Consider the following 27,112-nt stretch of genomic DNA (forward strand, 5'->3'; position numbering starts at 1 on the left):
AACACTGGTAGATGGGAAGCAACAGGGGAGAGGTCTCTTAGTATCCAGTACAGCTTGCAAACTTTCCCAGTGCATTCAGCTGGCCGTTACTGAACCATGGGTGCTGGCAAGGTGAGCCACAGGCCCACCTTGCAGGAAAATACTTCTTATGGGCCGAGGCCTACAACTAGGCCTTGACTCCAAAGAGGAAGGCACAGCATAGCCCTTGCAAGTACGTAGGCAGGGTTGGGAGATCAAATTGGCAGAGCCTCACCACTGGGCAGAGAGCAAGGAGGTCTGTTCACACAACCTGCTAAGCCAAGCTCAAAACAGGTTGGGGTTCAGTGTATTGTCAGTCCTGAGTCTTTGGTTGGGGCTGTGAACCAGACTTCCACGTTGAACTAGAAGGTGGTTTATTTTAGATATCACATAACAGGCACTGTGAACTCACTTTGCTTGCTCTGTGGATTAGGCAATTGAGTGTCTATTGAGCTTCTCAGTCCTCCAGGTCCTGGATGTCCCAAAGGTGCCTTTTTTTTCAGGAGGCAACTGGACTTCCTGTTTTTTTTCTTTTGAAGACATTTCGCTTCTCATCCAAGAAGCTTCTTCAGCTCTGACTGGATGGTGGGGAAGGGAAGGATTTATATTCCTTGCAGACAAAGCTGGTCATTTGCATCCTTTGAGAGGGTCATTGAGGCCACCTGGAGGTTTGTCTGTGTCCTCAGGGTCACCTGAGTGGTCCTCCTGGTTCCTGTAGTCTGCAATTTTTGTTTCCTCTGGAAATCCATTCCTCCTCCCACCCCATTCCAAGGGTGTCCATCCCAAATTGTATAGCTAAAAGCCTGTAGAGCAGGGGTGTCCAACCTTGGCAACTTTAAGACTTGTGGACTTCAACTCCCAGAATTCCTCAGCCAGCTTTGCTGGCTGAGGAATTCTGGGAGTTGAAGTCCACAAGTCTTAAAGTTGCCAAGATTGGACACCCCTGCTGTAGAGATTCTCCATCCTCCAGGTCCTGGTTGTCCCAAAGGTGCTTTTTCAGGAGGCAACTGGACTTCCTGGTTTTTTCTTTGAAGACATTTCACTTCTCATCCCAGAAGCTTCTTCAACTCTGACTTTCCCTCCCCCACCATCCACTCAGAGCTGAAGAAGCTTCTTGGATGAGAAGCGAGACGTCTTCAAAGAAAAACTAGGAAGTCCAGTTGCCTCTTGAGAAACAGCACTTTTGGGACAGGCAATTGAGCAGACAAGACGATTCAAGGTGTGGAAAGATACCAGTCTCTTACTGAGAGAATTGTGCTTGATTGGGGGGAGAACAAACTGGCTGTTTTGCATCTGAGGTGGACGGTGTGACTTGCCCCTGTCTGATTACAGGTTTGTGTGTCCCTCCTGGGCTTTTCTTCCCTGCTTGCCACCAACTCCTATCCCCCGAAATGCCCCCAGATTCCCTCTTTTGGTGGAATTAGGTATCCGGATGCCCATCCTGAAGGCGTCTCCCCGTTTCTTGCAGGGCCCTACAGGAGAAACAGGCCCAATGGGTGAACGTGGCCATCCGGGCCCTCCCGGCCCCCCTGGGGAACAGGGACTCCCTGGCTTGGCTGGAAAAGAAGGAACAAAGGTATGAGCTCCATCAGACCCAGAAGACACCCAGGGTGGAAGAAGGACTTCGTTTTAGAAAGTTAAAAGTTATACGTCTGGAAGGATTTAAGAGCGAAGTGTGGGTGAGGCTTGCTCTTTCGTGGGGAGGAAAGTGAAGAACAAGAATTCCCGAATACCGGTTGGTTTGCTCTTAAGAGTGGGGCGGTGGCCTCGCCATCAGGAGGCTTTCGATCCTAGGTAGCGGCAGGTATTTCTCTCTGGGCTCAATGAAAATATAACTGCCGAATAAAACTCCGCAATGGCCACAGGAAGGGCATCTGGCCAGTAAACACTCAGCTCCATTCGGCTGCCCAGACTCCGCCCCTCAAGGGATTATGGGGTCATTAAAATAAGATGATGATGGTGGGTTTGTTCTTCAGAGAAACTTTTATGTGCCAGGGAGGCTGTGGATCTCCGTTGCTGGCTGACTTCATGCAGAGCCTAGGCAGCCTCTCCAGGGGGCTCAGCCGGAGTTCCTGTGCTGGGCAGGGGGGGGTGGCCTGACCGTGAGGGCCATTCCCCCCCCCCCACCATAGGATCCTAAGCAAAGCTCTCAGCTCTGTGTCCATCTGGAGACAGGATGCCAGTGGTATCACAGCTATCCCGCCTCAAGCCTTTTCAGGCACATCTTGGCAGTGGAAACGCTCCGTGATGTTAGGGGCAGGTGCTAGGATGGCCTCCTGAGCTGGTGCAGAGTCCCTTCTTCCCAAAGACAGATTCCCTTTATGGGTTAGATCTGTTTTCAGATCTACTCTCATCGCAGGCAAGATGACCAGAAGAACTGGGAGGTGGTGTCAACTCATAAAACACCCCTAGGCCTGTTTTAGTCGTTGCCGTTAAAAAAGTGGGGGGGGAGGGGAGGAAGGAAATCTGGAGGTGCAGTTGAAAGCGACAGGACATTCCAACTCTCCTCTTTAAAAGATTGTAGCTAAGCTACCAGAGCTTTTGCCTGCAGATATATTTAATTGGAGAACGTGAATGATGACACCTAGACCATGAACGTGCTCAGTTGGAGAATCTGATTTATGACACACCCAGGGGGGAAACAGGATCACAGGGGACTGTAAATGACGTAGGCCAGAGTTGGCTTCCTACAGGGCCGGGCCAGTATGTCGCCTCTAATGGATCCTTTGAAGCTTTTTGAAGTTTGGCTTGAGAATCATGACTCAGTTAGGGCGATTGCTGGAATCCTGACAGGTGGTTTCTTCCTGGCATTGCCTCTTCCAACATCAAAGCTTGTAAAACATCCTCATGGCGGATTCGGAGGGGGATCCCTCCCTTCGGATACCAGTCGGAATTCAAAACACGCAGCCTCCTCCTCCTCCTCCTCCTGGGTTGGCCCTGGGGGACGAGGGAGGGCTTGGTTTCCAGCCATGGTCTGACCCGTGGTCCTGCTTGCAGGGTGACCCAGGCCCCGCCGGTTTGCCTGGGAAAGACGGCCCAGCAGGCTTCAGAGGCTTCCCCGGAGACCGAGGACTCCCCGGCCCAATTGTGAGTTGAGAGCTTTTCTCCCCCCTCCCCAACAAACCACCGTCGCCTTTGAGACACCTTTGCCAACCAATGACGCCACCTTCCTCCCACGCAGGGACCTGTGGGGCTGAAGGGCAACGAAGGGCCGCCGGGGCCTCCTGGACCAGCGGTAAGTACCCCCTTTGTCTGGCTGAGCAGAGAGGCCGGGTGGCTTTGGGCTGTTCCCAGGTGGCTGGCAGGGCGGCAACCGGAGGAAAGGAGGGGAAGGCCGGGGGGGAGAAGGGGGGGGGCTGGGCTGCTCTGCTGCTTCAGAGAAGATGAGGACCTGATCCTGGAGCTCATCTCTTGCCCTGGATCCTCCTGGGCTCCGTGGGGCAGAGGGGCCTCCCCCGCCACTAGCTGCTCTCCTTGCCGTCGACCGGATTCTCTTCCTCCGTCCCCACCTGGCAGCCTCCTCACGCGCTCCTTTGGCTCTCGGGGGCGCCTCCTTTCTCCTGAGTCTGAGATCCCCTCCTTTTCTCTTGGGAACCAAAGTGGCCCCCCCTCAGCCCCCCCAGCCTTCCTCGGGGGTGGGGGCCGTTTCGCCTTCTGCTAGAGCATTCACTAACTTTCTTCTTCCTCCTTAGGGCTCTCCAGGGGAGCGAGGTCCTGCAGGGACAGCTGGCCCAATTGGGCTGCCAGGACGGCCTGGACCCCAAGGGCCCACTGGCCCAGCGGGTGAGAAAGGGACCCCGGTAAGTTGTGTGTGTGTGTGTGTGTGTGAGAGAGAGAGAGAGAGAGAGAGAGGAGTGAGAGAAGAGAGAAAAGGGAGAGAGAGAGAGAGGGAGGGAGGGAGGGAGAGAGAAGAGTGAAGAGACCAAGAGAGGAGAGAGAAAGAGAGAAAGGAGAGAGAAGAGAGAGAGAAGGAGAGAGAGAGAGAGAGAGAGAGAGAGAGGAGAGAGAGAGAAGAGGAGAGAAAGGAGAGAGAAAGTAGAGGGAGAGAGAGAGAAGAGAGCAAGAAAGGAGAGAGAAGAGAGAGAGAAAGGAGAGAGAGAGAAAGAGGAGAGAAAGGAGAGAGAGAGAGAAAAGTAGAGGGAGGGAGGGAGAAGAGTGAAGAGAGCAAGAAAGGAGAGAGGAGAGAGAGAGAGGAGAGAAAGAGAAGAGAGAGAGAAAGAGAGAGAGAAAGGAGAGAGAGGGAGAGTCCTAAGCATCAACTGGAGCAGATGCAACAGTTGACTTGGCAAGGCTGCTTTGACTTCTCCCCTTAGATGTATCTTTTCTTGCACGCACCTCCCCAGATTGCACGTCCTTCTGCCACCCATAAATATTTTTGCCTCGGCGTCCTGGTCCCCTTGCCATTGGCCAAGTCCTGGCTGTGGGGGAAACGAGGCTGCCTAGGAATCCTTCAGACAAGAGGGTCAGGAGCCTGCGCGCCCGCCCCCCCTTCAGTCAGAGGAAGAAACTCTGGACCAGCCCTGAAGGAGCAAGCCGTTAAAAGCAGCATCCCAAAGTTTGTAGGATAAGATTTGCAAAATGCTGTTCAGGCAGCCTTTCCAATAAGGTAGAATTAGCTCATCTGGTTGCGTTTCCTGTCTAGTTTAGCTGGGAGGGCTGACCATACACTTATTGAAATAATGTGAAGGGATGTCAGCAGGAAAACGGATTAAAATATCCACCAGGATTGATGTTAAATTCTTTCTGATCTTATTTATGCCACCCAGATATGGGCTTCCTGCCTAGATGAGGCCTTCAAATTTGGAGCCCTCCAGATTTAGTCACCTGGAATTAGCTCACCTGTTCCTGTTTCCTTCTGGCTTGCCCAGGAGGGCTGATGTGGGATCAGTCCCCAGTAGTGTCTCCTGACCCACCTCTCTCTTTCCTGAATTCCTGGAGCACTGGAGGGGGCAGGGATTGAGCCCGGAAGACCTTCTGGAAAGAAGGGGATGTAATGAAAGCCCAACCGCTTTGCGTGCAACGATCACAACCTCCAGATCTGGCAGAGGAAATGCGTCCTGCCATAAGTCTCTCGGTCTCAGGGCTCAGCCTGGGCTGTGTTTTAAGGCGGCTTCCTTCGGCCAAATGGAAACCGTGTTTATTGCAGTCAGGCCACGAGGCAGAGCCTTCATCCAGTGGTGGGATTCCAAATTGCGCTACTGGTTCTGTGCGATTTGTGTGCGCATGTGCGCTGCACTCAAAGATCACTTTGCGTGCTTGCACAGAACTCAAAGGTGAGGTGAACTGTTTTTTGCTCAGCTGAGGCGCAGGAATCCATTCTGCTGCGCGAATCAGCTGAGGTAAAAACCAATGGAATATAGGATAGGAAAAGGCGGGGACGAGGGGACGGGGCCAGAGGTGGTATTTGCCAATTCTCTGAACTGGTCAAAATTTCCACTACCAGTTCTCTAGAACCGGTCCAAACTGTCTAAATACCGCCTTGCCTTCATCCCCCCTGCCCATAGTTTTCTTGTTTGTGCCACTCACAATTCCCATACTATCCCAAGAAATACGGCCTGTCCTGAGAAATGACCAATGGCTTCAGGGTTGTGGCTGAGAAGACTTTTGATTTTTTTCCCTTTGGGCTTAGGGTGAAAAAGGCCCTCAAGGCCCAGCTGGACGAGACGGCATCCAGGGACCAGTTGGGCTTCCGGGTCCTGCCGGCCCAGTTGGCCCCCCAGGGGAAGATGGAGACAAGGTAGGCATCTTCCATGCCAGGCAGACCTTCTGGCTTTCTTCCTTTGGTTGGGTTGCTTTGCATGTAGGGTGGCAAAAACCCCTGGCACCGAGATGCTTTTCATCCAAGGCTTTCGAATGGTAGGCAATGAAAACCGTGCCAACTTCAGAATCGGCTGCATATCTTTCTCTCTCCATATTTGGGGTATCTCAAGTTTTTGGGTACCTGGGATCCCACCTCCAAGGCAATGGCGACCTCAACGGCTAGGGGCGAGCAAGGGTGAAGGCAGCCTGGATGCCTCGGGGTGTTATGGGACAGGCGAACGCCAACCCGCCTTAAACCTTAAGATCTACAAGACTCCTTTCCAGCCGGTCACCCTGCATGGCCCTGAAGGCTGGGCAGCAACAAGAGGGACCACAAGCTCTCTCCGTGCCATGGAAAGGCGAAGGATCCGTTGGATATTGGGCACCTCCCTTCTGGGCCACGCCGTTCGATCGCATTTTGGTGGGGCACCACTAGATGAGAGAAGATGAGGGGAGGCCGGCTCCGTTGGGATGGACATGTCCAGAGAGCAGCACCTCCCACCGTGGCCAAGACTGCCCACCAAGTAGAAGTCAGTGGCTGGTGACCTTACGGGCATCCAAAACAGCGATGGCGAGACACCCTCAGCAAAGACAGGCAAGCCACGTTGCCGGAGAGGCAGCCGACCCAGCACCTGCAGGAGGAATACTGTAGGAAGAAGAGGATTTGGGGTATCTTAAGAGGGGAACAGTTCTCCCTCCAAGTGAAACTGCCTTTTCCTAAGGGCAGCTGAGGATCCAAAGTCTGTCCATAAACAGAAAACTACCCAAATGCAAGGTGGCCTTGCACGTATTGGACCCAAATCTGCTCAGTGGTTACCCCGTGGCCTCGCCGAATGTCCTGCCACGGGGTGTAAAAGCAGTTTTACCTATTCGGGAGCTGATGGGAAGAGAATTCAGCCCCCCGGAGTTGACAGGGGCTCCTGGGGCCATTAATTGTGAGGCTGTGGCAATGGCAGGAATTGGGAGTCCAAGCCCTGTGGAGGAATGGCTTGTCCAGTCACCCCTTGAGGCCTTTCTTGGGGTGCAGCTGCTCTTAGTGTTAGGGAGGCTTTTTTTTAAACAAAAGCAGAAACGTTGTTCAGGTACCATTTTAAAATTCTTCTGAATTGTATTATTATTATTACCTTTATGGTCAGAGTGCAACATGTGTACAATGAGATTGGCTGAGCCTCCCTTCGTGCAGCCCCCGCAACACAACTCACAGTGAGGAGTCCCTAACCCAGTCCCAATCTTATTTACACATTGCACAACGGGCCAGCCCTGCAAGTCTTTCATACGATGTTGACATGAAATTATTTTCCATCCGGGAGTCTGACAGACCACAGGTAGAAACTGTTCTTCAGCCTGTTGGTGCGGCTGGCTCTGCTTCTCTACCTCCCACCCGATAGTAGGAGAGCGGAGAAGGGCTGACCGGGGTCTGAGTCATCCCTGAGGATTTTCCTCGCTCTTCTAAGGCAGTGAGTCCCAGTGAGGTCATCCAGTGGTACCAGGGAACAGCCCACGATGTTTTGTGCTGTGCTCACCACCCTCTGTAGTGTCTTTCTATCCGCGGCTGTCAAGCCAGCATACTGTGCTGCAATTTCTGCAACGCTGGTCATGTTTCACACGTGGGTTTCTTCCAAGAAATTTCCCAACACTCCAAAATGATTTTAATTCTACAATGTTTTTTTTCCCCAGCAGTGCAGCTTGGAAAACCTGAAAAATAAAATCTACCTGGGAATGGATTCATTCTTCATTTTTTAAAGATCAGACCACACTAACAAACATTATTAATTTGTTAAGAATGTATAAGACGCGGAGCAGATCCAGGAACTTCCTTCCTTTCTTAGTGGGCTCTCGTTGCTTGTTGTGTGTGACAGTCCTGCTTGTGTTACAGAATGGTATTCTCCATTTATTAGGGTGAAATTGGTGAACCAGGACAGAAAGGAAGCAGAGGGGACAAGGGAGAACAGGTGAGCTGTGACTTTCCCACGTGGAGGCAAGGAAGGATGTTTCTCCCCTCCCAGCACCCCCTTTCTACCAATTCTCATGGGCAGCTATGAATTCGGAGCTGCTCTGGTGTGAGCATTCATGACTCAACGTTTCCTTTTCCAGCCTCTCCATCCTCAGGGTGGCCCAGAGGCTCCAGGAATGAGAGTAGCCACACCAATCTTAACATGGTAGTGGAGTCCATCCCACCACTTCCAAACAAAATGAGGCAGTCACCCCATAAAAGATACATGTTGGGATGCACCTCTTTACTTCTTCTTCAGTAAGATTTTGAATGGCAAGGGTCCATATTGTAGCCCTCCCCGCTGAGCATCCATCCATCACTGTGGCTGGAGGACTCTGGCAGAATCCGAGGGAAGGGGCATATTCAGCCAAATTCAGCCAGATATCAATGGGGCTTGAGAGCATCATTCCACATTGCATTGGTCTCCTAAGATTGATTTCAACTGTTTTGCCATTTCTTTGTTCCTTCTTAGGGTCCACCAGGTCCTATTGGTCCACAGGGCCCAGTTGGCCAACCAGGTCTAGCGGTAAGTAATACTTCTGTATATAAACCTTCTCTGTATTTAAAATATAAGCTAGAAGGTCCATCAGCCCATGGCTTTAGAGGGAGCAGGAGGAAGGAAGAGAAAAGCAGGGCCAGCCTAGGGAAGAGAAGGGCCAGGGGAGGCAGGATAGCGGTCTTCCAATATTTGAGGGGCTGCCACAGAGAGGAAGCAGTCAGCCTGTTTTCCAAGGCACCCGAAGGTCAGACAAGGAACAATGGATGGAAACTGAACAAGGAGAGATTCAACCTGGAAATAAGGAGGAATTTTCTGACAGTGAGAACATTTAACCAAAGGAACAGAAATTGCCTTCAGAAGTTGCGGGAGTTTCATCACTGGAAGCTTTCAAGAAGAGACTGGACTGCCAACTGTCAGCAAAGATGTAGGGTCTCCTGCTTGGATGGGGGGGTTGGACTAGATGACCTACAAGGTCCCTTCCAATTCTGTTAATCTGAATCAGAACTAAAAAGGAAAGGTTCTGCCTGTGCCTCATTTCCTTTTAGGTTTTCCCACTGTTTATTATATATCCTTTTAACTGCAGTGTGTAGCTCTGGGAGCGTAAATAGATCAAACTTTTCAAATAAAAGCCCCATCAAGTTGAATTGCTTGGTTTAAGGAACTCTGCAAGCTCTGTAGAATTGAGTTCCTTAAATTCCTGGATGGATGCCTGTATGGCTATAACCTTTGATGGCCTAATGCATATTAGAGAGCTCGGTCTTCCTTCTGCATGGAATTCAGCGTTTAATCTGCCTTTCGCTGTAAGCTTTTCTTTCTCCTTCCAAGGGAGCTGATGGGGAGCCCGGCCCACGAGGACAACAGGGGCTTTTCGGACAGAAGGGCGATGAAGGATCAAGAGGATTTATTGGCCTTCCAGGACCAGTTGGGTTGCAGGTAACTGTCCAAATGAACTGACTCTGGCGGTCTGGGGTCGATTCATCGTTTACAGCACTGGAGGATTCCAGCCAAAATAGAAGAACAGAGAAATTAGGCTTGTTGAATTGAGTATCAAATAGCTCCTGCAGTTATGATTCCTTCTTTTTTCTTTTGTGCACGTCTGTCTCTTTGCACTACCCTGAATTACTTGGGACCCTAAAAATCTAAAAGGGCTTTTAAGCTTGGAGGGTTTGTTCCGTAGGTTGAGTTCCAGCTTTGCGATGGTGGTGAGTGTGTGGGGTAGGTGGGATGTGTGAAGTATCTGTAAAATGTGTGAAATGCCCTCTGAAATGAGGTCCCCCCCCCCAAATCTGGATGCCCCCCTCCCATGTTGTTTAGAAGAGCTGTGAAGACCTGGCTCTCGACCCAGGGCTTCCCCGGGGGAGTGGGAGGCTTATCTTCTCCATCCCACCTGCCAGCTTTTATCTTTCCTCTTCATGTTTGATTGATTTTGTTCTGATCTCTTGTCTGAAGTCAGCAGCCCAGCATTGTTGAGAATCAGGAAGTGTACAGGTTTCACATAGTATTAGCATTATTGTCATTATTTGCAAAATGTGTGAAATATTTGCAAAGTGCAAGTGTTTTGGCAAAGTACTTTATTTTGGTTATAGAGTAACAGAGCACGTAAGATTAATAAAATAATAGCAATAGCACTTAGACTTATATACTGCTTTACAGTGCTTTACAGCCTTCTTTAAGCGGCTTGCAGAGTCAGCCTTTTTCCCTCAACCATCTGGGTCCCCATTTTACCCAGGATGGAAGGCTGAGTCAACCTTGAGCCAGTGAGGATCGAACACCTGGCAGTCGGCAGAATTAGCCTGCAATTCTGCATAACCACTGCATAACCACTAAGCCACCACCGCTCTTAGATAGATATACAGATAGATAGATAGATAGATAGATAGATAGATAGATAGATAGATAGATAGATAGATAGATAGATAGATAGATAGATGATAGATAGATTAGATAGATAGATAGATAGATAGATAGATAGATAGATAGATAGATAGATAGATAGATAGATAGATAGATAGATCGCAATAGCCCTTAGACTTATATACAGTTTTCCAGTGCTTTCCAGCCCTCTCTAAGTGGTTTACAGAGTCAGCCTCTTGCCCCAACAATCTGAGTCCTCATTTTACCACCTTGGAAGGATGAAAAGCTGAGTCAACCTTGAGCCTGGTGAGATTTGGATTGCCAAATTGCAGGCAGCCGGCAGTCAGCAGAAGTAGCCTGCATTTCTGTCACCACCACTCAGTGGTGAGTGCTATAAAGTACAATTAAAAGTAAAATGAAGAAAATAAAGGTCAATTAAAAATATAAATCTAATTGTTTCTAGCAAGGTCCTGCCAGATTTTGCCGAGTATTAAGTAAAACACGGCAATATTAAAAGGAGACTGCTTTTTAGCCTTTTTAGCTAGGATCAAATGTAGAATTTGCAAAAAGATGGCAAAGTTTAATTGGATAAGTTTGATAGCCACAACTTGTAGAAAACAAAGGCCAAGCCCTTCCACACAACTGGCACAGGCAATGAACTGGAGCACAGAGGCCGTCATAGAGGTTCCAGGATAATATTTGGCCCACAGAATTATCAAAGGGGGATTGGGAGCTCTCTATCTTTTAGCCAGGTGAGGAAATGGGCATCACTTTGGTCTCATTGGAGAGCTGATCAGCATCAAGCACTTCTTGTCATCCTGCCTGTCAACAGCAGAGAACTCCTGTGATGGTTGGTTGTATCACCTGGCTTCTCACATCATGTGGATTGCATGGGTTTGTGAGATGTGTTGCATAAACACAGCCGTAGTATTTGCCAGTGCAAGCTTGCCTTCACTTTATCTCTTCAAGTAAAATGTTTTATCTTTTCAAAGGCTAAAGCAAAACACACACACACCCTTTCTAATTCTTTCCACAGGGCTTACCTGGACCTCCAGGTGACAAGGGAGAAACTGGGGACGTTGGCCAAATGGTAATAAAGTAAATTATTTTCTCTCAGATGTTAATGTTACTGTGTATGTTTTGGACCAGAGGTCTCCAAACTTGGCAACTATGCTGGCTGGAGAATTCTGGGAGTTGAGGCCCACAAGTCTTAAAGTTGCCAATTTCGGGGACCCCTGTTTTGTACAAAAGCTTCGTCTTTCCGTCAACTGAAAGATTATTTTCTCTCCCTTCTCCAGGGTCCTCCAGGCCCCCCCGGGCCCAGGGGCCCAGGGGGACCCCCCGGAGCTGATGGGCCACAAGGTCCTACAGGAGGGATTGGAAATCCAGGAGCCGTTGGTGAAAAGGTAACGCCATTTTGCAGGGGAATCTTGGAAGGGGAAGACAGAGCATTAAAACACTGCAGTTAAGAAAGGGGGGCAGCAAGATCCAGTTGTGGGGGGAGGCCTCTGGCTGAGAGAGAGAGAGAGAGAGAGACGGAGGCAGAGCCTGGGCCATCCGTCAGCCCTCAGATAGAGAGTCAACAGCCCCCAGGTCTGGAGGGGGCTGATGAGGAAGAGGAGAAACTGCTGGGTCCAGTGCCTGATGCGCGGCTGCGCAGAAGGCAGAGGAGAGGAGAGCAGTGGAAATCTATGGGCCGGTCCTTGGGACAGAAAAGCCACCGCTGCTAGCGAGGCCCTACCTTACCTCTGGGGATAAAAGGCAGGGGGCGGAGATGAATAGGTGTGACAGACAACTATTTATCTTCCAGCCGACTGGACTTGTTACCTTGCGAGATAATTTTTTTGCGGGGCTGCTGGCGCCCCTTATAAAGGAATCTTTTGAGGTCACTTCAGAGGTTTGTCATCTTTGGGGACCTGGGACAGAATACTTGCCCCCAACAATCTGAGTCCTCATTTTACCCACCTCAGAAGGACGGAAGGCTGAGTCCACCTTGAGCCTGCTGAGATTCAAACTGCCCAATTGCAGTCAGTCAGCAGAAGCAGCTTGCAGTCCTGCCCTCTAACCACTGTGTTACTGTGGCTCTAGCACCTCCGTTTTCTTGTCTTTGGCAGGGAGAACCTGGAGAATCAGGAGAACCTGGACTTCCCGGAGACTCTGGACTACCAGTAAGTTTTAAAACCTTTTTTTAAAAAAAGCATCCGTCTGGAATTGCGATGAAATGGAATCAGATTGGTACTCAGGAATGGTTAGAAAGCCTCAGGCAAAGATTTCCAAAATGGAGTTTATGACACTGTTTCCAGTTCTGTCCCTTTTTCTGACCCTCCCATCAATAATCTCTTCCGGAGTAATATTCTACTAGATCAGAGGTCTCCAAGCTTGGCAACTTTAAGACTTGTGGATTTCAACTCCCAGAAGTCCACAAGTTGCCCAGTTTGAGGACCCTTGTACTAGATGGATTGACAAGATGATTCACCACCGCTGTTGTGCTTGCTCCCATCTCAGCTGTCTTTCAGACCCCTAATTCTTCTGCATATCCACAATTCACCAACTTATCTATTCATTGGACCAGTTTCCTACAGTTGGTCCCTTGAAATCCACCCCCACAGAAGCCAGATGCTTAATCAAGGTAGGAGAAGTCAAAAAGACACAACTCACCACATTCCAGTGTAGGAAGTGGGCTCCTTTGAGAAAATAAGAACCCAGCCTCACAACTGCATTCCCTCCCGGTGTTCACTTTGTCTTACAAGGATCATGCAAGGAAAATCCATTTTATTTTTATGGTGCGAATGGGAAACCACGTATAACTCTTCCAAGTATTTGTGAGACAAAAACACACTTGGACTCTCTCTGGGTAAGCACCTAGATCTACTGGTACTTTCCCACTAAACACCACCTACTTATCTGATGTCCTGGAAACCCCCTTCTCATGACTTCTCTTTTCCTCTTAGGAGCATCAGCATTTCTCAATTTTAGCAAACAAGACAATAGCCTATTATACAGTCCTGTCAGGTCAAAGTGACCCACCAACAATTTTGCACATATCTCTGCAAAAGGTTTGACATTTTCATGTTCAAGCCAGAAATTTCACATTTTTACAGAACACAAACAACCTTGCTTTTATGATTATGCAATATTCCAGTAATATTGCCATAGGTCATTAATAGGATAAATATGGCGTTACTTTTTGTTTCTCATTTTCACAGGTATAATCCTTAATATGTAATTTTACATATCACAATTTGTATACCCAAAACTTCATGTAGCTCTGCCAAAAGTGTGATAGAAATGGTTCTCCAGCGGATAACTGTGATTCCTTCACAGTTGTGGTTGCCTTGAGAAGTTGTGGCCACTCTATCACCGGAGGCTTTTGACAAGAGCCTGGACAGCCACCTGTCTGGAATGGTAGAGGGCAGGGGTGTCAAACTCAATTTCATTGAGGGCCGCATCAGGGCTGTGGTTGACCTCGGGGGGCTGGTGGGCATGGCCATCTCATTGGTTGGGTGTGGCCAACTTGACGCCAGTCCCCAAACTGCTGGCATGTTCCCTCTTTGCATTGGGTAGACCGGGCCAAAGCCACACTGGTCTGATCTTTCCTCTTTGCACTGAGTAGACTAGGACAGCCACATTGCGGGTTGGATCTGGCCCATGGGCCTTGAGTTTGACACCCAGAGGTGGGCTTCTACCAGTTCGCACCTATTCGCTAGAACCAATTGTTAACGTTCTAAACAGTTCGGAGAACCAGTTGTTAGAAGAAATTACTGGCCTAATCCTGTAAGGAAGGCAGGAAGGAAACATTCTGGTGTTGCTTACAGAAACTGCCTCTCCGTTAATGCTTATTACGTTCTTGGCTGGACTAGACTTCCTGTCTCAGGAACTTCTCTGGAGTTTTCCCCCCCTCCTTTGCTGGTACTTTGCTTGTGTGGAGTGACCATTCAAAGTTACAATGGCACTGAAAAAATGACTTATGACCATTTTTCACACTTACGACTGTTGCAGCATCCCCACAGTCATGAGAGGCCAGGAGAGGAGATGCATGCCTCGATGTGAGTGGTATTGAGTTGGCCACGCCCAGCCAATAACATGACCACCAAGCCATGGCCATCCAGTCACATGACCACCAAGCCACACTCACCACCTAAGCCATGGCCACAGAACCGGTTGTTAAAAAACTTGAATCCCACCCCTGTTGACCACCCCAGTAAAGGGTCTGCTGTATGAGCAGGGGGTTGGACTCTCAAACTGTCCACCGTGGACCTCCTCTCCCCATTCCTAAGAGGTCCTCAAAGGGGGCGTCCATAGGTGTACCAGCGTACCTACCGTCCCTGTCCTACTGTCCCCATTTATCTGTATTTACTTCCTTTGTTCCTGTTTATGTTCATGCCTACACTTTTTATCTTGTACATGTTTGACAAACAATCAAACAAAAATAAAACAGAAGATCTCCCTTCCAACTCTGTTGTTCCGATTCTTGTGTATCCCACGAAGAGACAGCAGTGGAAGAGACATCTGTGTCTTGGTGGGATGCTGATTGAGCATCAGAAAATGAACAAACGCTGGTCATTTGTTTGATTTCCTCTTAAGTGCCGATCAGTTTTTGTCCCTGTGACCTAATCCGTTGCTGAAAGAACTCAAACCTTCTAACAAGCATCTTCCTTTGACAGGGCCCTAAAGGAGAGAGAGGGGAAAAGGGGGAAGCAGGCCCCTCTGGGACTGCTGGACCCCCAGGCCCCAAAGGTCCCCCAGGAGATGATGGTCCCAAAGGGAGCCCGGTGAGTAACCCCCTCCTCTGTTTTGCCCGGTTCTGGAAGAGGATTATCCCCTTAGGATGCCTGCTTGCCCCACTGTTCTCTCCAGAGCGTGCATGGCCTTCTTGGCTTTTCTCCTGTTCCTTGAGAGTCCTTGATGCTACCTAGGCCTTGGTTCTCACCTGCTTCTTCAGACTGACTCTGGGCGCAGACTATAAGGGCCTCTCTCTGCCATCGGGGCAGCCGCCCAGCTGTCTTTCCTTCCCTACAGCGACCCCCCCTTTTCACAGGGCTCTTCCGGAAGACATCCAGAGGAGGTGGGGGGAGATCAGGAACTTGCTTCCTTGGGCCTTTTTAAATTTATGTAACAAGTTTATTATTGTTGTTATAAATAATAGGCTGCCCAACTCCTAAACAATTCTGAGCAGCTTACATTTAAAAAACAACTCATGGAAAGGAAAATCCAAGAGACCCAAAGAGCAAAATACAAAGCGCCTTGCAGTGAGATGGGCCAGAAATAAATTTAATTAATAAATAAAAGCCAAGCCAAGGAAAAAGAAAACCAAAAAGTGGGCTCCTCAGTCACTCTGTCCCCAAAGCCTGGGTGAATAACTTAAGTTTTCAACAAAACCCTTTGAGGTGAAATGGGCAGCAAATAAATAAAATAAGTAAGCTTTTTAAAAATTTTATGATGACCATGATCATGATTTATCACTTACAGCTTTTATGTGAAGACAAATCTTATGCACTGAAGACAAATTCCTTATGTGTCACACACTCACACTCACACTTCTATTCTATTCTATTCTATTCTATTCTATTCTATTCTATTCTATTCTAAACAAATAAGAAAAGAAAAAAGAAAGAAAAAAATTCTTTATTGGCCAAGTGTGATTAGACACACAAGGAATTTGTCTTGGTGCAAATGCTTTGAGTATACATAAAAGAAAAGAACATTCGACAAGAGTCAAGAATCATCAGGTACAACACTTAATGATAGTCATAGGGTACAATATGCAATCAACTCATACTAGGAAACAGTCAATAAAAATCATTAGGATACAAAACAACAAGGTTACAGTCATATAGTCATAAGTGAGATGGGTGAAAGGAAGGATGGGAGGATTAATAGTAATAGTAATGCAGACTTAATAAATAGTTGGACAGTGTTGTGAGAGTTAGTTGTTTAGCAGAGTGATGGCGTTCGGGGAAAAGCTGTCCTTGTGTCTAGTTGTTCTGGTGTGCAGTGCTCTATAGCATCGTTTTGAGGGAAGGAGTTGAAACAGTTTCTGTCCGGGATGTGAGGGGTCTGTAGATATTTTCACAGTCCTCTTTTTGACTCGTGCGGTATGCGGGTCCTCCATGGAAGGCAGGTTGGTAGCAATTACTTTTTCTGCAGTCCTAATTACTCTCTGGAGTCTGTGTCTGTCCTGTTGGGTTGCAGAGCCAAACCAGACAGTGATAGAGGTGCAGATGACAGACTCAATCCTTCCTCTGTAGAACTGGATCGGCAGCTCCTTGGGCAGTTTGAGCTTCCTGAGTTGGCACAGAAAGAACATTCTTTGTTGTGCTTTTTTGATGACATTTTTGATTTTTAGGTGTCCATTTTTGGTCTTGTGATATGATAGGACCTAGAAATTTGAAGGTCTTTACTGTTGATACTATGACATAAATGGCATAAAGCTGGGAGTCTCATACATCCGTGCAGGAAGATTTGAGATTGGGTGATAATTGGCCATGAACACGGGGTCTGTGTCATTTTGAGGAAAGGGTGCACTACATGTAGCTCCTTCAAGGTTGAGGGGACCATTGCCTCCCTCAAAGACCCTAATACCCCCACTCAATAGCACCTGGGCAGCATTAACCACCTAGGATCTAACAAAAACAGATGGCCGCCTTCATAGACTAGAGCCCTCTCTCTGGTTGCCTAAGAGTCACACATTCAAACTTGCTCCCCAGGGACTTCCAAGGCACCTTCTGATTGCAGGGTCCAAGTTGAGGGGCCATCAGACAAATAAGAGGATATTGGTGATAGTGCTCCATCAAAGAATCCTGAGGCTTGTTCCTTCCCAAGCAAGGACCAGGTCACCTTGAACAGGGCATCAAGTGGCCAGTGGTAGATGCAAAAAATAGAAATAACATTTTTTGCCCTGATGTAGTCCCTAATGTGGGTTTTACCTGTGCTTGACTGGGTTCTCTCTTCGTTTTCCTCCAGTGAGGCTCCAGGCATATCTTCTTCCCTTCCTTTCCTGGAGCTCCTCAGAAAATGGAGAGTTTTGTTCCTATCTTTTCCTTGAATACATTTTTGGCTGAGCTTGGCTTGCAAACTTCTCTCTCACTATTCCGCTTGAGATCATGGAATCGTTCCATTTCACGGGAACGGATTTTCTAAAGCCACCTTGACCTAACTATCATGGTCAGTGTATGGCCAAGATTGTTGCTCATTTCTTTGTAAGATTTCATGTTCTTTCTTTCCATATCTTTCCAGGGTCCGGTTGGCTTTCCAGGTGATCCAGGCCCCCCAGGTGAATCTGGTCCAGCTGTAAGTACCAAGATGGAAAACAGGGATATTATTTCTTCTCAAACATGTCTAAGAATTTTCACCGGAAGAAAATTCCAGGAAGCTGCTCTCCAGATCTTTTGGAAATATTTCAGTTTGGATTGAAATAGGGAATTTGGACATTTAAAATGTTGTATTTCTCCTTAAGATTTCAAGTATATACCCTGTTTCTCCAACAATACGGCCTCCCCCAATAGGAAGTCCCAGCATGTTTTATAGGCATGAAATGAAATTAAGCCCCTCCCCCCAAATTAAGGCCTATATTAAAACATGCGAAATGGGGGGTGGTGGAAATGGCAGGGGGGCTTGCTGTTAGGAAGTACTTTTGTTGCACACCCGGATATGGTGCTGCCTGCGTTGACCCTGATACAAAGTGCCCCACCAACGCCGAGATCAACATTCAAGCCGTCGCCACTCGCCTGCCCGAAGATGCAAGGGGGGAGGGGAATTAAGTCACCCCCAAAAAGACGGCCTAGCCATTTTTTCGGGGCTCAAAAAAAAATAAGACCCGGCCTTATTATATGAGAAACACGGTATTTCTAAGGCACATATATATGTTTTTTTCATTTTGTGGCCTATTTCTTTAGCCTATTTCTGATAAGCAAAGTGCAGAGAAGAGCAACCAGGATGATTAGGGAACTGGAGACTAAAACATACGATGAAGAGTTGCAGGAACTGGGCCTGGCTAGTCTAGTGAAGAGAAGGACCAGGGGAGACAGGAGAGCATCTTCCAATACTTGAGGGGCTGCCACAGAGAGGAGGAGGGGGTCAAGCTATTCTCCAAGGCACCTGAGGGTAGGGCAAGAAACAACTGATGGAAACCAAACAGGGAGAGATTCAACCTGGAAATAAGGAGAAATTTCCTGACAGGGAAAGCAATCAAACCATGGAATAGAAGTTGCCTTCGGAAGTTGTGGGAGCTTCATCACTGGAAGCTTCCAAGAAGAGACTGGCCATTGGTCAGAAATGGTGTAGGGTCTCCTGCTTGGGTGGTGGGTTGGACCAGATGACCTACAAGGTCCCTTCCAACTCTGTTAATCTGTTAAAAAATAGTTCTGTCATCATGGTAATCATCTAGTATGTCTATTCTTTTTATAATGATTTCATTTTTCTCTGATATTATTGAATGTTAGAAATTTTTAATCAAGAGGGAAATTAGACCTTTTGAAATCTTGACCTTACATTGAACCCGTTAGAGATAATACTCATGTGCTCCACATTTCATTGAGAATATTAATATAGTCATCATGTATTGTTTCATTACAAGAGCCATTTTGGTGCTATGACACCAGGTAGAGAATGAGACCTTGAGTTTTAACCCTCCCCTAAGCATGAAGGAGCTGGGATGGGGCAGAGGCTGAGCCAGCCCCTCTTTCTCAGCCAAAACCACTTCTGAATTTTTGCCAAGAAAATTGTAAGGCCTGGTCTAGGCAGACACAAAGAGTCAACACTGACCCAAAGCCGCACAAGTATATTAAAATATAATAAATTATATATAAGATATTTACAGTTCCTGTGTCCCAAAGTGCTTTTTTAGGAGGCAACTGGACTTTCTTGATTTTTCTTGGAGGACGTTTTGCTTCTCACCCAAGAAGCTTCTTCAGCTCTGACTGGATGGTGGGGAATGGAAGGATTTATACTCCTTGCAGACAACTGGTCGTTTGCATCCTTTGAGAGGGTCATTGAGGCCATTTGGAGGTTTATCTGTGTCCTCAGGGTCACCTGAGTGGTGCTCCTGGTTCCTGCTGTCTGCACATTTTTTTCTCTGTGTTCTCTGTTCTCTGTGTCATCTCTTGCATTTAACCGTTAATAAGTTTCACTTTATTAGGAAATTCCTCAGGAACGTGCCTTCAAAAGGCATGAAATAGAAAATGGGAAAGTAAATAATTCCTTTTCTATTTTCTTCTAGGGTCAGGATGGCCCACCAGGTGATAAGGGAGATGATGGGGAACCTGGACAAACAGTGAGTACCCTGACTGGATGCAGGTGGCATGTATTTCTTGGGGCAAAGGATGAATCTCTTTGTTTAGTACCAAAAAATATGATATGGATGAGTTAGCGACTGGGTAGAGATGGCCATCAAGAGAGAGCTAAGGACTGGTGGGGAACCATTAGTCAGAACCTGGGGTCAACTGGTGTTTCTGGAATGTGTCAGCCTAGAAGCCTTTATTTGGAGACTAAGTACCCTTTTCTTCTTTTTTTTTAAAAATGTCCTAGCTGGTACTCCTGCTGCTTCTCTGCAGAAGACACTGTGGCATGGCTCTCTGTTTCCGCAAGTGCGGAAATAGCCATTTTCTTGTGCAAATCCTCTGTAGGTGGCCAGCTAGAGTCATATGCCAAGATGAATTCAATGGGCCAGATGGTAACGAAGCCCATGAGACAGAAAGATATTTAAGGATGCTTCTTTTGAAATTGTGACCCCCAAGACCTCATAAAAAGGACAGTGTCAGGCTTCTCCCAGCTCAGGCGGTCATGAAAGAAAGACCCTTGATTCCATTCGTACTGAAAGGTAGACATTTACTGAAGCCAAGTGGTTGCAGCGTAGCAGAGCCAGATCCGACGGTTCCCCATGTCAGCCCAGTAACCTTCTCCCAGGCTCTCCCCCACCCCCGTGGTCATCTTGGTGGTGTCCAGTAAGGTTCAAATTAGGTGTTTTGGTAACAGTCCCACATTCATGTGCCTCTTTGGTGGGCATTTGTATTCTGTTCCCAGGCAGCGTCCTTGGATCTCTCAAAATCTCTAGTTGGCACCTCTGGTTCCTATCATCCCCCCTCCCTATGCCCTCCGATCTCCCCTCCCCACAGTTTTATGACAGGCTGCCCTCAAAGCAAAGCAAAGCTGGGCTGAAGCAGGTTGATGATAGACATAAAATGGGGCAAAAATCACTTAACAGCTCTTGTCTGTGGAAGTTCTCCGTCTTCCAGGTCATGGTTGTCTCAAAGGTGCTTTTTCAAGAGGCAACTGGACTTTCTTGTTTTTTTCCTTTTGAAGATGTTTCACTTCTCATCCAAGAAGCTTCTTCAGCTCTGATTGGAAGGATCTATACTCCTTGCAGAGAGCTGGTCATTTGCATCCTTTTAGAGGGTCGTTAAGGCCATCTGGAGGTTTATCTGTATCCTCAGGGTCACCTGAGTGGTGCTTCTGGTTCATGTAGTCTGAAATTTTTTTCCTTTGGAAATCCATTCCTCCTCCCACCCCATTCCAAGGGTGTCCATCCCAAATTGTAAAGCTAAAAGCCTGTAGAGATTCTCCGTCCTCCAGGTCATGGTTGTCCCAAAAGTTTTGTTTCTTTGAAGACGTTTCACTTCTCATCCAAGAAGCTTCTTCAGCTCTGACAGGATAGTGGAGAATGGAAGGATTTACACTCCTTGCAGGCAGCTGGTCACTTGCATTAACAACTCCTGGTTAGCAGCAGAAATTTGGGACTCGGTTGAGGGCTACCTGTAACCAAATCAGGGTTTGGCCTATCCTGTTGGTTCTTGTGTTAGAGCTCTAAGGATAAACATGGTTTTGTTTCTTCTCTCCTTTTGTTCTCAGGGGTCCCCTGGTCCAACTGGAGAGCCAGGTCCTTCTGGCTCGCCAGGGAAGAGAGTAAGTTGCCTTTTCAGTCTTTCATCTCCCAGTTTTTAGCCAAACAGGCCAGAAAACGTCACTGATCCCAGCATTCAAGAGGCGCGGCCGAATGACGTGTGTCATGATGCAAACTGGGGCCAATCAGGGTGGATTGGTGTGTGGAGGCATGAATCTTTCAAACAATTCATCAGAGGCCAAATTCTGCACGTCTGCAAAGAAAACAGCAGCAGGGACATCAGAGGGACCAATTAATTGAAAATATAATGTATCACCATAACAACAAATCTCTGACATACTTTGAAATCTTGGCATGATATAAAGGCAGATTTTATGTTGTTCTTAGGAAGAAAATGATGATCTTTCTTGTCATAAGAACATGTTAGTTTGCATCCCGTTTGCAAAACAGGAAAGCAAGGATGAGAACAGTTGTCAGATGCTTTGGAGAAGTCACATCCCCACCAGAAACAGGGTGTGGTCCTCCAGGTTGTTCTGGTTCTCCTCCAGCCAGATTTCAGATATCCCATAGATCCCATTTCAAGGTTATATATGTATTCTTAAACATCTGTTGTTTGCTTTGAAACTTGTCTCCATTTAAGAGGAAGGTTAGATGCAAGTAAAACAGATGAAGAAGCTCCATCACTGGAGGTTTTTAAGTCTTTAGAAAGAGACTGGACAGCCATTTGTCTGGAATGGTCCAGACCAGAGGTCTGCAAACTTGGCAACTTTCAGACTTGTGGACTTCAACGCCCAGAATTCTCCAGCCAGTTATGCTCCAAGATCCCTTACAACTCTGTTGCTCTATATTCTGTATTCAAAAAGCAATTGTGGATTTGTTGTCTGAGGGAATCTCAGAGAACTCCTGACATTTAAGGAAGATATTCTTTTAACCACAAAAATGTTGGAAATAAAAAAATAACTGTGAAAGATAAGTTTTTAAATGACCGAACATCTGAAGAGCCAGAACATCTTGGTTGATGCTGGAGATGGATGTTGGGGCTTCCTTCAGTCAAGCTGTTGTTAGTCCTGGCAGGACGTTCATACAAGAGGATGTTGCTTCAACCATCAGGGTTTAATCCAGGGGTGGGATTCTACCTGGTTGGACTGGTTCTATAGAACCGGTTGTTACAATTCTGCGCAGTTTGGAGCACCGGCAAATCGCGCCACTGGCTGGCCTCTCCCCTCCCCACTCACTCACTCACTCCTTACCTGGTATGCACACCATCCAACTTGCCTCCACTGTGCCTTTGCCTAATTTTTGGTAAGTTGCTATTTTTCCTTCCCCCCAACCATCAGCTGTTTCGACTACCAGCTGTGCCGGGAAATTTAGTTTAGCTAGAAAGCAGGAAATCGTTGGATTTCTTGCTTTCTAGCTAATCTAAAAGCAGAGCTGAACCTTCCTTAGGACCGAAGCTTCTATTTTTCACTGCAGACTCAGGTAGCAGATGGCAGAAAGGTAGATCTCTGAGTGATTCTGTGATTCTGAAAGCAACTCAATTTGCCTGCCTGCTTTGCCTGATTTTGGGTAAAAGTTGCTCTTTTTTTATAGAAAATTCAATATTTACATAAATATTTACAATATTTAGATACAAGCCACACACAGCCAGTCACGTGACCATCAAGCCATGCCCAGCCAGCAAGCCACACCCACCCAGTCACATGACCATCAAGCTACACCCTCAAATTAGGCCACACCCACAGAACTGGTTGTTAAGAAATTTGAAATCCCATTCCTGGTTTAATCTAATTGCACCGTGTCTCCCAATCTTTTTAGGGCCCACCTGGACCAGCAGGACCTGAAGGCCGACAAGGAGAGAAAGGTGCCAAGGTAAAAAAAAACCACTGAGCTGCTACCAGACAAAGCAGCATTTCTGGTTTCGGCCATGTTCTCCCTGTAACGTCTTGCTTCTCTTTAGGGTGAATCTGGATTGGAAGGACCTCCTGGGAAATCAGGTCCGGTTGGTCCTCAGGGACCTCCAGGAAAGCCAGGTCCAGATGGACTTCGGGGAATACCTGGCCCAGTGGTAAGTGTAGACCAACCAAGGTGTCAGGATTCCGGCAGTTACCCCCAATTAAATCATAAGTCTCGAGCCAAACTTCCAAAACTTCAAAAGGATTTATTGGGAGTTAACATGTCTGGCACTGCCTGGGTGTAGCCGACTCTGAGACAAATCATTCATTGTCACCTTTGACCCTGGTTTCCCCTCCACCCCCTGGGTGTAACATAATTCATATTCTCCAATGGGACACCTCCATAGCCCAGAGTCATCAATCAGGCTCTCCAGTTAGAATTTTGCATAGCAGAAACTTCAGTCACCTAGTTACTATCTTTGAAAACATTTGTGGAATGGAAGGGCTGAGGACTTCCGGTGGCAAGGCAAGGACGAACAGAGGTGCAGAAGCCCATCTGTGGTTTCAGTTAATCTCTTTTTGTGGTTGGCGCGATCCTTTGAGGGTGCATGAGTCCCGGAGAGATTCGTGCCGGCGTGGGGGAGACTCGGGTTGCAGTGTGGGGAAGGCAACCCCCCTGCAGCGAAGAGGAGCCCTCCAGAGCCCAATGAGCAAGAAACAGCCTCCTATCAATGGCGGCTCCGCAGTCCGGACTGCCACCGATGTAAAGAAGCAAGTGAGTGACAGTTTGTGAGATCATCGGGGAAGAGTGTGGCAGAGAAAATTAACGGCAGAGAGGAGGATTGGAATGCCGTAGACTTTTATAAGGCTGTTACAAGTGTCAGTCCGGAGTCCTAAAAGAAAGCGGCCAAAAAGCGGATGCAAGGCAAGTGAAAGTGAAAGGGCTTGGCAAACAGAAGAGAGAGAGAGGACAATAACAGTAAAAAGGGAAGTTTACGAATCCTATTCAAGGGTTCTCCATAGGTGGATTCCAGTAGATCAGGATTGTACTATGTGTAGAGGCAAACAAGAGTGTGTTTTTTCCCCCCAATACACCACAAGCAAAGGTGCATTGCAATCCAATGCCAACAACCTTGTTCAGTGAACCAACAGCGGTTTGCAAATTTCAGGAGTGCTCAAGTAGGGAGGTGACTTGCCATCTGCTTCAGTTGACCTAATTCTGGATGATAATTCTGGATGATCTTATTTCCAGCATTTTCAAGGGAATCAAAAATCCAGTACAGGTAGCCCTTGATTTACAAAAGTTCACCTAGCGAATGAACATTCGAAGTTACGACACTGGGAAAAAAGTGACTTACAACTTAATTTTTAATTTTACTCACAGATCTCTTGCCAGCGAAGTGCTCCTCCATTCTTGGTTATTTTGCAGTCTTCACTGGTGGGAGAGATCCTGGGCTGGTGCCATGGCGCGTCTTTCTTTTCCCTGCGCCTTGTTAGTCCTCAGCAAAACAAAAACTTTTGTCTGTATTGTGGTCTACGCTGTTATCTTCTCCCAAAAATATTATTTCAATAAAAAGGATCCAATGGGAGTATTAAAAGTTGATAAAAATAAAATAAAACCAAGAGGAGCTGCTGCAGCACATTCCGGCAGCCAGCTTCCCCCAGGTTCTGCCCCGTCACTTACAATAGTTTTTCACAGCTATGAATGTTTCAGCATCCCCATGGTCAGCTCATTTACATTCGGGTGCTGGACCCACATTTATGATGGTTGCAATGCCCCAGGGTCATGTGATAGGCCTCTGCAAACAATGGGGGAAGCCAGGTTCACGTAACGACCAGGTTACTAACTGAACAACTGCAATGATTTACTTAACAGCTGTGGCAGGAAAAGTTGTAAAATGGGGCAAAACTCACTTAACAAATGTCTCCCTTAGCAACATAAATGTTGGGCTCAGTTGTGCTTGTAAGTTGAGGACTCCTGGTGCTACAAACATCCAGACCAACAAATGTCCTTTCCCATGAAGACGGGCTGGGGTTCTTCTTGGGAACTTAAAATCTGCAACATCAGATCAGAAGCCGTGGCGGTATGGCTATCGGTTCGGGCTGGTTCAGCCAAACCGGTAGTAAAATAAAGCCTCCTACGTTCGGCTGAGATGAGGGGAAAAAGCCTCCAATCAGAGAGGAGAAAGAAGAGGAAAGTGCAGGATCGGCCGTCCCACCCGCGCCTGCGCTTTTCTCTTCTTTATCCTCTCTGATTGGAGGCCTCAGCTGATGTGGGAAAAGCTGCACACGCATGTTAGGTGCGCACACATCACCGAACTGGTAGCGGAACAGGTAGGATCCCACTACTGATCAGAAGTATTAGAGATGGTAACCTAGAACTGGACTTGGTGCAAATGATGCGACTCTCAGCCTTGGAAGCCATATTTTACTTGGAAGCTTTGAGGCCGCCACATTTAGCACCTGGGAATGTGGGAGGGGGGATTTCCTAGTGAGTAGAAGATTAGACTCAACAACATTCTTTCTCAGAGAGTCAAGGACAAGTTACCCTGCACCTGGAGAGGAGTATCTGGGGGAAGGTCTCCAGTTGGGACGATGTTTGATGGGGCCATGTGACAGATTGATGGGTGCAGGGGGTGGATCTTGGATTTCTCTTTTGGGAAGGGAAATCCCGGAACTCTCAGATTCAGGTTTTCCCAGATGTGTCAATATGACAACTCTAATAAATTGGAACTTTGAGGAAATGTTTGTCTTGGAGTTTATCGGGTTGGAGTTTGTTTGTTGGATGGAACACTGACATTGACCATCTGAGGGACAGGAAGACCCAAGACCTTGAACAAACATTTCTCTGTTCCTTCTAAGAAGAAAAGCATCTTATTCTGACATAATGTAAAATTAGATAGGGTTATGATATAGGCTGCGATATCATCCATCTTATCAGTTTGGAGCTGCTGTCAAGGTTTTTATAATGATGGATACAGATATGACAACTGAAGACAAGCCTCCGTGTAAGATTAATTGGAAGCTTAGGACAGCCTGGATTTGTTGGCATTAAAGGTGCCACAAGTGTATCTGTTGATTGTTGTGATGGGTGTTAATCTCATTAAGGTGGCGCCACTGACTGAGAGCAGCCTCCCCAGAGAGTTGACCTTGTCAAGATATCAGATAACTGTAACTGAGGGATTGAACACATTTTGTTCCAAATCACTTAATAAACTAAAAATCAAGGCATCCTGGTTCATGGGTATTGGTTCAACACTCACCTGCTGGTTGAGAGAAGGGGGGAAATGCTCCTCAATAGTTTGCATGGGGAGCAGAAAGAGAGTTGATAGAAAAGCAATCTGGATCTCCTTGAAAAGGAAACATGTTTTAGGTGGTTTTTCAGTCATTACCACAAATTAGTCGAACCAAAAAGCTGCAGATTCCATGGACCACAAGAATCTTAAGATGGGGTCCCCCCACCCCACCTCTGATGTCAGGTATCAGTCAGAGACACTGAGCTGAATGCTGGAAAGCCTTGAGAGGAGATGCCTTCAGAGTAAGTAGAGTAGAGTAGAGTAGAGTAGAACAGAATAGAATAGGAGATAAATATAACGGGATAGTATAGGATTGGATTGGATTGGATTGGATTGGATAGGATAGGATAGGATAGGATAGAACAGAACAAGAACAGAACAGAACAGAACAGAATATAATATAATAGGAAAGAAACTTGGAGGTCTTCTAGTCCAGCCCCCTGCTTAGGCAGGAAACCCTGTACCATTTCAGACAAATGGTTGCTAATCTCTTCTTTAAAACGTCCAGTGCTGGAGAATTCATAACTTCTGGAGACAAGCCGTGCCACTGAATAATTGTTCTTCTCCCTGTTAGGAAATTCCTTCTTAGTTCCAGGTTGCTTCTCTCCTTGACCGGTTTCCATCCGTGGCTTCTTGTCCTGCCTTCTTGTGCTTTGGACAATAGCTCGACCCCCAACTCTTCTTTGGGGCAGCCCCGGAGATATTGGAACACTGCTATCATGTCCCCCCTGGTCCTTCTTTTCATTAAACTAGACGTACCCAATTCCAGCAACCATTCTTTATATGTTTCAGCCTCCAGTCTTGTTCTCTTCTATTTCCCTTATTGGTGCGTTATTTTATATCTTAGGTGGTCTTATTTTGGCCTTACTCTTCCTTTCCCTCTGACCGTACACTGCAACACTGCAGAGTCCTTCAGAAGAACTT

The 27,112-nt window shown here is 47.2% G+C and overlaps 1 protein-coding gene across 2 annotated transcripts in view; it reads left to right on the forward strand.

The window, feature by feature from the left end:
• Window positions 1–27,112, forward strand: part of COL5A1 (collagen type V alpha 1 chain) — a 264,470-nt gene that overhangs the window by 204,798 nt on the left and 32,560 nt on the right. For both annotated transcript variants that reach the window (XM_087943851.1, XM_087943852.1), the window contains exons 39-55: window positions 1,487–1,594; window positions 3,016–3,105; window positions 3,200–3,253; window positions 3,711–3,818; window positions 5,648–5,755; window positions 7,716–7,769; window positions 8,283–8,336; window positions 9,135–9,242; window positions 11,200–11,253; window positions 11,462–11,569; window positions 12,278–12,331; window positions 14,828–14,935; window positions 17,400–17,453; window positions 19,381–19,434; window positions 21,009–21,062; window positions 22,816–22,869; window positions 22,958–23,065. In XM_087943851.1, coding sequence (XP_087799977.1) covers window positions 1,487–1,594; window positions 3,016–3,105; window positions 3,200–3,253; window positions 3,711–3,818; window positions 5,648–5,755; window positions 7,716–7,769; window positions 8,283–8,336; window positions 9,135–9,242; window positions 11,200–11,253; window positions 11,462–11,569; window positions 12,278–12,331; window positions 14,828–14,935; window positions 17,400–17,453; window positions 19,381–19,434; window positions 21,009–21,062; window positions 22,816–22,869; window positions 22,958–23,065 — 1,332 coding nt within the window. The remainder of the gene's footprint in view (window positions 1–1,486; window positions 1,595–3,015; window positions 3,106–3,199; window positions 3,254–3,710; window positions 3,819–5,647; window positions 5,756–7,715; window positions 7,770–8,282; window positions 8,337–9,134; window positions 9,243–11,199; window positions 11,254–11,461; window positions 11,570–12,277; window positions 12,332–14,827; window positions 14,936–17,399; window positions 17,454–19,380; window positions 19,435–21,008; window positions 21,063–22,815; window positions 22,870–22,957; window positions 23,066–27,112) is intronic.

This window comes from Notechis scutatus, chromosome 15, assembly GCF_049901735.1.
Source record: "Notechis scutatus isolate UNSWTSFEM ecotype Mainland chromosome 15, rNotScu1.2, whole genome shotgun sequence".
NCBI lineage: Eukaryota > Metazoa > Chordata > Lepidosauria > Squamata > Elapidae > Notechis > Notechis scutatus.